Source organism: Mauremys mutica, chromosome 9 (assembly GCF_020497125.1).
Source record: "Mauremys mutica isolate MM-2020 ecotype Southern chromosome 9, ASM2049712v1, whole genome shotgun sequence".
Classification (NCBI taxonomy): Eukaryota; Metazoa; Chordata; order Testudines; family Geoemydidae; genus Mauremys; species Mauremys mutica.
Genome location: NC_059080.1, coordinates 56,547,974 through 56,560,192, shown reverse-complemented (window position 1 = coordinate 56,560,192; position 12,219 = coordinate 56,547,974). Strand labels below are relative to the sequence as shown.

The window sequence follows — 12,219 nt, the reverse complement described above, 5'->3', positions numbered from 1 at the left end:
CTCCCCACTTTGAAATAAAGTAACTATTGTTTTGAACCCATGCATTCTTTCTTTATTAATTAAAAAAAAAAATGAGATAATGGACAAGGTAGCCCGGATGGGGTGGGGAAGGAGGGAAGGACGAGGCCACACTGCTTACTGTAGCCACACTAAAAAACCAATTGTCTGAATGACAGCCTTCTGTTGCTTGGGCCATCCTCTGGAGTGGAGTGGCTGGGTGCCAGGAGCCGCCCCACCATGTTCTTGGGCATCTGGGTGAGGAGGCTATGGAACATAGGGAGGAGGGTAGGCAGTTATACAGTAGATGTGGCGGGTGTCTGTGCTGTTGTTGGCTTTCCTACAGCTCCAACAGATGCTTCATCATGTCCGTTTGCTCCCCCATTAGCCTCAGCATCACATCCTGCCTCTGCTCTTCGTGCTCACTTAATTCTTTCCTGGCCTCTGCCACTGAATGCCTCCATGCATTAAACTGTGCCCTATCAGTGCGGGAGGACTGCATGAGCTCGGAAAACGTCATTGAGAGTGCGGTTTTTTTGCCTTCTAATCTGCAATAACCTCAGGGACGGAGATGATAGGCGGGAGCGTAGAAACATTCTATGCTCTACGATTCTGGGGGGACTGCATGGTCACCTGTGCTGCTGAGTTCGCCATGCTGACCAAACAGGAAATAAAATTCAAAAGTTCCCGGGGCTTTTCCTGTGTACCTGGCTAGTGCATCGGAGTTCAGATTGCTGTCCAGAGTGGTCATAATGGAGCACTCTAGGATAGCTCCCGGAGGCCAATACTGTCTATTTGCATCTGCTCTATCCCAAATTCGACCCAGCAAAGTTGATTTTAGCACTATTCCCCTAGTTGGGGAGGAGTACAGAAGTCGATTTTAAGAGCCCCTTTTAAAATCGACCTAACGTGGCTAAATTCGACCTAAGCCTGTAGTGTAGACCAGGCCTGTGTGTTACTGATGGTATTAGGGCCACCACAGGTTCTCTCCTAGCTGCCTACCTTGAAGCAAACTCCTCTGATGAGGAATTATTGTGATCGCCAGTCATTATAAAGGGTAGCTCAACAGCACAAGAGACAACTCAAGATAGTGAATTAAGCACAGGAATGGAGTTCTAATCCATGTCCATAAATGCCCTAGTCAAGTCACTTAGCCCTTGTGTTCCTCTCCCTCCTTTAGTTTGCCTCAGAGGTGCTGGACCTAGGGGTGCTGGGGTTCTGCCACACCGCCTGGCTTGAAGTAGTAACAACAACCCCAATACATAGTTTCTGCCTTCAGTACCACTGCTCTGCCTACTTCATGGAGGTGTTGCATAGATTATAAAGACAATATATCATTGCAAGTGTTAAAATTTACCAGAATGCACACAAAATTCTAATGGCTGAGAGCTAGTGGATCCCAGGTCTGTGAGCTCATTTGGAGAAATGTCCACTGAAATGCCTAAGTGTTTGACAATACATGGAGCTCAACATAAAGTCATGCTTCACTTTTGCAGCAGGAGACTGAGTGAGCCATCTCTGATGCCCTGTTTTTAAATAAAGTAAGGGGTGCCTTAGATTTTCATATTACAGATTCTTCCCAAAATCCCGGGGCTGTCCCTTTGCATGCATGTATGATCATGCTGAACATTTTGGAGAGAGGGAAGGGAGTAGACTGAGAAATTGTTTCACAAGTCCTCTTTAGAAGAACAGCTCTGTGGGAGAAGAACAAAACCGACCAGCAGGAAGCAAGCAGCAGCAGAATGATCAGAGCAGTCAGTAGGCAGCCTGGCACAATACTAGCCCAAACCGTCAATCAGTAGTTCTTGTACAGACCCACATACCAAGACACTGGCTACTTTAAGTGACACCTTAGAAGTACAGCACTACTCACCAACTAGTGAGAACTCTTAGTGGCAGACTATGTACTTGAATACACAATTCCCATTTTAGTCAAAGCGTATTGCTTGTGTGTTGGGGGTCTAATTTGGCTCTAATTATCCACTTCAACACTACCCATTATACTCTCTCCTCTGAGAGTCTGTCCTTTCAGTCACTGACCTGAGGCCATCTGTCCAAATATTCTCTCTAGCCAAATCTCCTTCTGAAAGTTACATGCCCCATTTTTATTTATGCACTTGTAAACTATTGCAAGATAGACTCCTGTTTGCACAGACTCCAACATGCCTAAAGTCTGTAATTCAGATTCTAATCTTCCTTCACTTGGCTCTTGCTGCTGCTAGCACTCTTCATGATACTGTTGGATTGCTTTTTGGCCACCTTCCCAGTTTCTCCGGTTTGCAGAATTCTAATCTAGTTTGTCATTAGTTCCTGGAGGTGCCTCAAGTCATTTTCTCAGCTGGCACCCCAGAGCAAACAAACTAAATGAAACTGACTCACCATATTGGCTAGATGCGAAGTTCCCTTCAGTGCTATCTCACTTCCATAATGAAGATCTACCCCTCACTTATGGTGAGCAGGAGCATATTCCAGGGTGCCTCAATTCGGCACCTCACTTCTTACATTCCCAGGTCAGGTCTACCCTACAATATTTTGCTGACATAGCTATGTTAGATAGGTGTGGGGAAAACTCCCACCACACTTGACACAGCTGCACTGGCACAACCCCCAGTGTAGACAACTATGCTGATCTAAGTGCTTCTGTTGCTATAGCTAATGCAGTTTGAGGAGATGTGGCGTATGCCAGCAGAAGAAGTTTTTCTGTTGGCATAGTAACATCATCTACCTTCTAGGAGGTTATGCCAATATAACTATACCAGCAATACATGTGTCGTACAGACCAGGCTCAGTCCTGAGAGCTTGTCTGGCAGTTTCATTGTCTAGGTCATCATCATCCCCAATGCTGGTCTTACTGGTCTTCGAAACAACCTTTCCAAATTTTCAAAAGATGAGCCTTCTCCAGGAAGATGGAGGCAAACTGTGCCACCTCTTCAACCTGTGTTGAAGGCCTAACCAAAATGAGCACTTGAAGAATATGTAGATCCTTTATAGTGGATTTCATTCTCGCTTTGATAAGCAGTCCAGTAAGCAGGCCGTCATCATAGCTTATTGCTCCAAAACTGCAGCCACAATCTGGTGTCATCACTTATTTTGACTAGTTCCTTGGGAGAACAGGATGTTGACAGAAGGCACCATATCAGGCAGTGTCCAATCACATTTGGGGTCATTTCTCAGCTTCCACCCAGTCATATTATCACCAGTCTTGACCAGCCCAGCTCCTGCCCCAATTTAGAGTACACCAGTGTTTTCATTCAAGGTCAGTGCCTGGAGGGAGTTGTTTTTAAAGAACCAGGTTTTGTTACTCTATAGCCTTCCATTGTGGTATTTTGTGGAAGGGATTTTCAGGGGGCAAAGCTCTTTCTGGACTTCAGCCTCTTGAGTGGTGGAAAGTGTCCATGCAGTGCGTTTCTTGGATCATATACCTGTTTTTGTTTCTCCTTTCTACTAAAGGCATTCCACCTCAATAATAGTGGTGCAACTGCTGCAAGGCAGTATGGTGACAGTGTGGGAGTCCATTTCAAACCTACAGTATTGATAAAAAGTTCAGTATCAATTCTGTGTGAACGGCTTGAGCATGACCAGAGTAGGATGCTGTATTCTGTAGCTGAACAACACAGGAGGAGACTAGATGCTCTGAGTGTTTTGGGGTCAGCTCCCCAGTTTGTGTTGACCAGTTTCCTAGAGTTCACTTTCTTTTTCAACTTCATGTGCTCTCTGAATGTCAGCATTTGGTCTAATGCAACCCCAAAGTACACTGGATGTTCATAGTACTCAAGGACTGTACCATCCCACAGTGACTGGACTTTTTGCATGGCCTGTCTGTGTTTTAGGTGGAAGGTATACACTTATGTCTTACTTGGGTTGTCAGTCAGGAACAACATGTGACAGTATTCTCCAAGTACACTCAGAAGGCCAGTTAGAATGTACTCAAAGTTCTCAAATCTTTTGATTGGATGGCAATGTAAAGATCATCTGTATAAGTTAATTTTCACACACAGGGAATTGATTGTTTATTTGTGTAGACAAACAGCAAGGGTGATCGTACTGAACCTTAGGGCAATCCATTCCATTGAGTATGCCATCTGCTTTTCTGATCCTCTGACTTGATGAAGTAACATCAATTTTTGAGCAGAGAGTACATGACCTGGACCATTTTGCCATTTCTCAAAATCGCCAGTTTCAGTTTGCAGTATCATAAGCACCCGACAGATCAACAAATCGCCCCTGTCATTTTGCAGGTTTTGAAGCCATCTTCAATGTATTGAGTTAGGTTTACAACTTGACCACAGAATGAATGTCTTGTGTGGAAACCGACTTGGTCAGCCAGCCAGCTGCCCTTCCACTATTACGCAATTATACCCATTTTCATCCAGTTACATGCTTGTATGTTGAGCAGAATCAGGATATTGGTCAGTAAGTCTTTGCAGAGTTCCGTTCTATATGTGGTTTATGTGCAACCATTTTAGCTTGTCTCCACAGCCTAGGTATCTGCATTGTCTCCATCTGTGATAAATGAACTGGGGAGAGCTCCTTTTTATGGACACCCAGCCAGTCCATTAGCTATAAAATTCCTCTTAGTAGTTGTTCTCTACTCGCTTTACCTGTAAAGAGTTAAAAAGTTCCCTGAATAGGTAAAAGGAAGTGAGTAGGCACCTCTCCAAAAGAGCCAATGGGAAGGCTAGAACTTTTTAAAATTGAAACAAGACTCCACTTTTGTCTGTCTGATGTTCTCCGAAGAGAGGGGACTGAGCAACAATGCTGTAAGAAGCTTTGGGCCAGGTATGAAAAATCATCAGATCATAGCTAGCAACTACTCATTTGAAAGCCCAGATATGCAAGTAGATCAGGGAATGTCTAGGAAGACACCATTAGGTTTATTTCTTTTTTTATTTCTTTATGGCTTGTGGATTCCTCTGTGCTAACCCCAAATCCTTTTGTTTTGCTTGTAACCTTTAAGATGGACCTCAAGAAACTATTCTTGATGCTTAATCCTTGTATTTGCTCTTTTTAAATCTAGCAATAGCCTGAGTTTCCAGATATATTTTTTTTGTTTTAATAAAATTTATCTTTTTTAAGAACAGGATTGGATTTGTGTGTCCTAAGAGGTTTGTGCATGTTTAATTAGCTGGTGGCAACAGCTGATTTCCTTTGATTTTCTTTTTCGGCTCTTCCCCGGAGGGGGTGTGAAAGTGTTTGAGGGTACCCCACAGGAAGGAATTCCCAAGTGCACCTTCCTGGGTTCTCAAAGGGGTTTTTGCACTTGAGTGGTGGCAGCATCTACCTATCCAAGGTCAGAGAAAAGCTATAACCTTGGGAGTTTAATAGAAGGTTGGAGTGGTCAGTATTAATTTTTAGAATCCTTGCAGGTCCCCACCTTCTGCACTCAAAGTGCCAGAGTGTTGAATCAGCCTTGACACCATGCAAGAATTCAAGTGGCCACTTCTTTGCTCTCATCCCAAAGTGAAGTGGTGTTCAAATAGATACTCCATTGAATCCAGCACCCTTTCCACATTTCAGGATTTTCATGGCTACTGCCAGCTCCGCAGTGTTGACCTGCTCATTGTGGACTCTGCAATCTCTCAAGAAACAGCAGAGTTCCTGCTTAGCCTGTTTTGTTTTGCACTTTGCTTTGTGGGCTGGTTTACCATTTAGGATGAGTTGGTGTGCGACTTGGTTGGGAGAGACTGTGACGATAGGCTTTGGTTAATGTCTATCAGGGTTAATCTTGCAAATAGTGACCCATGCTTTTTGCTATTATAGCACAGGCTTGTTGTTTCAATCAAGTCCCCCAGAGGCTGTGCCACTCCTTTCTGATCTCTCTCAAGCATTTCCCTAAGCCCGATCGTTTCTTCACTGAAGGGATCCAAGTCAAATAGTTCTGAATCTCTCTTATATTGTTGGCTGGTTTGTTCTGAAAGTCCAGGCACATCTAGTGTCTGACATCTCCTGGGGATGGGCTTTCGGGCAATCTTCCATACCAGAGAGAAGTTTGCCAGAGCGCTTGTGGGTTGGAGTATTATTACAGACAGATCCATCCAATTCAGAGGAAAAGCGTTCCCAGGTCAGCCTTTCGGAATTTCAATCTCATCAGGTACCTTGTTTTCCTGGATTGTACTGCAGCCTCTATTGTCACTTGCACTAGTCTGTGCTGCCATATTGGGAACATCTCCCTTCTGAAGCTACCTATATTTTCAGAGGTAACAAAGGCTATGATGGAATGAGGGGTATGACATTGCACTCTATATGATTTTATGAAAATATGCTAATGTAAGTGGAATATGCTTTATACAAAAGGTCTCTTGTAAGGTATCATTACAAAGCTTATAATCTACTGAGTGTGCTCATTCTATTTGTATAAATGTACCACTCTTGTATCTGAAACTAGAAATATGAAATATAACTCTGAGGGCCTATTGTAATTATGCAAAGTGTGGGCCATTAATGGTGGTTTGGAATCTTGATGACTCCCATTAACCAGGACAACTGATGGCAGATGGCTTTGTTTTACCTGTAAGTCTTCCTGTATGTGTGTGTGTGCTAGCAAGGGGTAATGAAGTCTTACAGTGACATGTGATCCTGTCACCTGAATTGAAATCCATCTTTAACCTAGTGCTTTTCCATTGAGAAGGATGAGGGAGGGGGAGAACCCAGAGAGAGACAAAGGATTCCCGCCTTATGCAAAAGATATATAAATGGGTGGAACAGAGAAAAGAGGGAGCCATCATGAGGAATCCCCTAGCTACCACCTGAGCTGGAACAAGGGCTGTACCAGGGGAAAGGATTGTGCCCAGACTAGAAAGGCATCCAGTCTGTGAAAGAAATGTATTGAAACATCTCTGAGGGTGAGATCTTATCTGCATTCAGTTTCTTACTGTATTAGACATAGATTTGCGTGTTTTATTTTATTTTACTTGGTAATTCACTTTGTTCTGTCTGTTACTACTTGGAACCACTTAAATCCTACTTTTTGTATTTAATAAAATTACTTATTAATTAACCCAGATTATGTATTAATATCTGGGGGAGGGGGGGCAAACAGCTGTGCATATCTATCAGTGTTATAGAAGGCAAACAAGTTATGAATTTACCCTGTATAAGCTTTATACAACGTAAAACGAATTTATTTGGGTTTAGACCCCATTGGGAATTGGGCATCTAAGTGTTAAAGGCAGAAACACTTCTATTAGCTGCTTTCAGTTAAGTCTGCAGCTTTGGGGCAAGTAATTCAGACCCTGGGTCTGTGCTGGAGCAGATGGGTGTGCCTGGCTCAGCAAGACAGGGTGCTAGGGTCCCAAGCTGGCAGGGAAAGCAGGAGCAGAAGTAGTCTTGGCACATCAGTTGGCAGCTCCCAAGGGGGGTTCTGTGATCCAACCCATCACAAGGGGTGCAATCCCTACATGAGCTCTGAAAGGTACATTTATCCTTGAAATTGTACAGCAAGGTCTAGTTTGTTGCCTCCCATTTCACAACTTCTTCCCCATTGTAGTAGTATCCTCAGATGGTGGTGTGACTAGGGAAGTCGCCTATGACAAAGTACGATTTTTCTGACAGGAGAACGTCAGTTGGCCATGCAAATTGTTCACTAAAGTGGTTTGCAAAGAAACTACTGCTATTTGGTCAAGCTCAACCATAACAGTTCCATTGTAGATTGGTGTTTCACAGCAGTATTTTTCATCTATCTTTTGTCACATACAAGTAGTGTGCTACTATAGGTGTTGCTTTTGATGATCACTGCCTTATGCATGCCAGGGATGTTTGGTGCTGTTGTCTCTGTGTGTCTGTCTTGCAGGCACATGAGGTCTGCTTTCTTGCCAGATACATACACTTTCTCTGCAGAGAATCTTTCCACACTGGACTTATTCAATAGACTCAGACTTTAAGGCCAGAAAGAACCATCATGATCCTCTAGTCTGACCTCCTGAAACATTGCAGCCCACAGAATCTCACCAGTAATGGATCCCATAACCTCTGGCTGAGTTACTGAAGTCCTCAAATCATGATTTAAAGTTACAGATAATCCACCATTTACACCAGTTTAAACCTGCAAGCAACCTGTGCCCCATGCTGCAGAGGAAGGCACAAAAATCAAAATAAAACAACCCAGGTCTCCGCCAATCTGACTTGGGGAAAATTCCTTCCTGACTTCAAATACAGCAATTAGACAGACACTGAGCAGGTGGACAAGACTCATCAGTCATACATCAGGGAAAGAGTTCTCTGTAGTAACTCAGAGCCTTTCCCACCCAGCGTTCCATCACCAGCCACTGAAGATATTTGCTACTAGCAGTCACAGATCAACTACATGCCATCACAGGCAGTCTCATCATACCATGCCCTCCATAAATGTATCAAGCTTGGCCTTGAAGCCAGTTAAGTTTTTCAGCCCTAGTACTCCCCTTGGAAGGCTGTTCCAGAACTTCACTCTTCTGAGGGTTAGAAACCTTCATCTAATTTCAGGACTAAACTTACTGATGGCCAGTTTATATCCATTTGTTCTTGTGTCAACAGTGGTACCTAACTTAAGTGACTCTTCCCCCTTCCCAGTATTTATCCTTTGACAACTGCAATTGGGGTCATGTTTTGAAAATTGTTTTAAAAAAAAAGCTGTTATTGTTGCAAACTGAAGCAGAGACTCAGAGAAACTCCATCCATCCGTATCCCTCACTGAGCCAGTCCTTCAGGAAAATGGCCTACTTAGGTAAATCCTGTTTTAGAGAATGTGCAAGAATTGCCTAGTGGGTGCCAGCTGATTTATTGCCACCACTCAAAGCTCAGAAACTTTTGTCACCAAGGGGCATCATTACTCAAGAGGAGTCAGTTAGCCTTTCATTTCCAATTGCTGTATGAAATCAAAAGTTGGTCTTAACCTAATCAAAAGTTGATTAATATGAGAATAAGCACAATGAATGAATGCACACAACACACAACTCTCCTGTGTATTAGGTTGAGAACGCTTCTATCCCATTCCCTTCATATGTACAAAAAAAAAAACCTAAAAAAGGGAAGAGGGCCACTATGCAATGCAATTAAACAATGGACAGGAGTTAGTCCTCTTCCACGGTTGTCATATTAAACAGAGCTATCAGCGGCTGCTGAACTTTGCAGCCAGATAAGTTTTATAGGCAAGAGCACTGTTCAGATTTCCAGAACCAAATGCAGTCCTCTTGCTGAATCCCTCATGTTTTAATTGTTTTGTTTTTCTGTGTTATTTGAGCTGGAAGAGACTCATTATCATTCATTTCCACCTGGATTTGCTCTCTTCTTCCTCCTCCCCCAGATTAATTGGTTTAATTAGCGAAGAGTCTCATTCAACTGGCAAAGGGTCTTGTTCCAAAACAATGGTGACAAAAATAACTTGTTTTACTCAAATTAAAGCTTAACTGCAAAAAAAAGTTCCATCAACAGCAGCATGGTTTGAAAGCCCCCCAACCCCCACTAATCCATCTTCTAGGAGCATACAGCACATAGGCAAGAGCTAACACTAATACACACATTTTAAATTTCCTAGAGACACCATAACTAGCTCCTACTCAGCTACAGCACCCCTTTGCAATGTCACAACTGATAATTATTTGTCTATAGACAAAGGCCCATCACTAATTGGATGATTTCTTATAGGCATGATGGCAGAGCTGAATGCAAAGATATTTAAAACAAAACAGAAAATTCAACTGAAAGTCAAGCAGGTAACTCAAGACAACAAGTGTAGGCATTCTGAGTTCAGAGGAGTAGCAAGTGGGTCTTCTGAGGATGGGCAACACCAAGGAATGTTTGTATTTTGAGAGGAAGATGCATACAAGAAAGAGGGAGGAGTTGAGAATGAAGGCAAGGAAGATTAGTAGTCAAAGGCTGTCTCTACCACTTTCAGCGCTAAAACTTTAGTCGTTCAGGGGTGTGAAAAAACACCCCCAAGCGACAAAAGTTTGAGCACTGAATAGCGCCAGTATAGAAGCTACCGCCACTCATTCAGGATGGTTTTATTTTTTTTAAATCACCGTGAAAGCTCTCCCCCAGCAATAAAGCGTGTCTACATTGCCCATATCACAGTGCTGCCATGACCGTGCTGTAACATGGGCAGTGTAGACATCAACCTGTACCTGTTACTTTGGGTAAGAGCCAGAGGTAGACAACAAATAGGCATCAGTGGAAATAAGGGAAGGATCTGCATGGGGATGGTGGAAGGATCTTGTTGAAAAAGTTGGCGCAGTCTTCCACAAAAAGAAAAAGAGGAGCTATGGCAGGTGAGTGGAGAGAGGTAAGGAGGGAATCACCAAGTAGTAGATGAACGGCTGGAATTGTGTGTGAGATCAACACAAAGATTAAAGTTAGGAGAGGGAAAAGTGGGTGGGGAGGACAGGCTGTGTTAACATCCACTCAAGGAACAGAGTTAGTGCTGTTTGAGGCTCAGCTTCCCTATTTTGTGCACACAACAGTTTACAAAGTGTATTTAAAAGTTTTTCGCGGCATTTTAAAAGCTTTTAGAATAGAAAAAAGTCGCACAGCTTCCAAGAACTGCACTATATCAGTGATTCAGTTGAGGACACTACAGCAAAACTGGCAATTGTGACATCAGACACTAGTTTTGTGTGCAGAATACCCCACTGAGCCTGCTTTCAAAGTGACCTAAAAAGGAAAGTATTAAGGAAGCCCTTTATTTCAATAGTAAACTTCTATTTTTTCTTCCAGGCAACTCTAGATTCATGCTCATCACGCAGCTTTGAAATAAGATAAGGCATTCTACAGGAATGAGGTTTATATTTTTACAGAGCCAAGTTTTGGAGGAATGCCATGGAATATTTTTCAGGAATCTGCAGAACTGCATGTTAACAAACATGACAAGCCTGTTTTCAAAGAGTATTTGAGTTACTAAAACAAATGGCAAACAGTCATTTTTAGAGGAACATGCTAAATATAACTGCGGTTTGATGCTAGAGGCAGGGAAAGTAGTGAAGGGTCAAGTGTTTCTGCCACAATGTGACTTTTCTGGAATGATAAAGAGGCAGACACTTGCCAAATCAGACATGATTCAGAGAGGAAGAAGCAACTGGTGGTATGGAGGGGTGGGGAGAGAGGAGAAAAGTTTTGGTCTCCGATACAAATACATTAGGTTCTGCAGTCGGAGTCTCATAGTCAACAGCAGCCGCCCAATTAAGCCTATCAATTCCCGGAGTCAGAGCAGCCTAACCTCATTCATTCGCACTGGTAAAGTGTGTTAAGGGCTGCAGTGGAAGAAGCCACATTTTAAATGCTGGTTTCGCTCTCAGCTCTGTCAGAGCTAGAGCAGGACTCAGCAGGGCCTGTCTGCACAGGATTCCCGAAGTCACCCTCTCCCCTGTCTCTCTCACCACCCACCCTGGGGCTGGAGAACCGCTCCCCAGAACTCAGCCAGCCCGCCCGCCCGCTCACCGGCGCCAACCAAAGCCAGCCCGAGTCCTCCGTCCTGGGCACGGGGCAAGCCTCCTGAGCACTCGCCCGGCCGGCGGGTAGCCAGGGGCAGGCGCTCTGCGGCGGAGTGGGGTAGGGGGCAGGCGCGGGGATCTGCTTACAGTCGGAACATCTGCTCCATGTCCTTGATCTGCCGCCGGCTGAACTCCTTGAATTCGGTGTAGGGATTGAAGACCTTGGCCTGGCGGGGCTGGGCCATGCCCTCGTTGATGTCCTGCCTGCGGCTCAGCTTGGCGCCCAGCTCCGAGTCGGCGCTGGCGAGCATGGAGCTCCTGCCCTCCTCCTCCTGCCCGGCCGGGCCAGACGCCCAGCCCGCCGCTGCCTCCTCCCCGCCGGGCGCGGGCTCCGGGCCGCTCTCCTCTAGCAGCAGCCGGCGCTGCAGCTTCTGGGCCAGCTCGTCAGTGGCCATGGCCAGGCGCGCGGGGGGACAGGCGGGAGCCGCCCTGCGCTCGCACGGCGAGTTCACAGCCCGCGCCCGGCGGCCGCCCCTGAACTTTATTCCCAGGCTCCAGGAGCAGGGCGGGGTGGAGAGTTAAGGTCGCGCCGGGAAGTTTCCTCCCCTGCCTGGCACGGGCAGCCCCAGAAACAGCCCAAAAGCCCGGTTCTCCGGACGCGCCCCACTTATCCCCCTCCTAGCCGAGCCCACCACGCCTAGCCCAGCCCCTTACACGCCCAACTCCACCACCTCACACACCCTGCCCAGCCCAGCCCCCCTCACTGCACTGCACTCCTAGCCCAGCCCCCTGCCCCTTCCACACTCAGCCCCACTATCTCACA

At 45.1% G+C, this 12,219-nt stretch overlaps 1 protein-coding gene across 1 annotated transcript in view; it reads right to left on the bottom strand.

Annotated features, from left to right (window-relative positions):
- Positions 1-12,029, bottom strand: part of EFHD1 (EF-hand domain family member D1) — a 51,279-nt gene extending 39,250 nt beyond the window's left edge. Inside the window, exon 1 of the mRNA XM_045031589.1 lies at positions 11,544-12,029. Within this exon, the coding sequence (XP_044887524.1) occupies positions 11,544-11,851 (308 nt within the window). The 5' untranslated portion in view covers positions 11,852-12,029. The remainder of the gene's footprint in view (positions 1-11,543) is intronic.
- Positions 12,030-12,219: the final 190 nt, after the last annotated feature.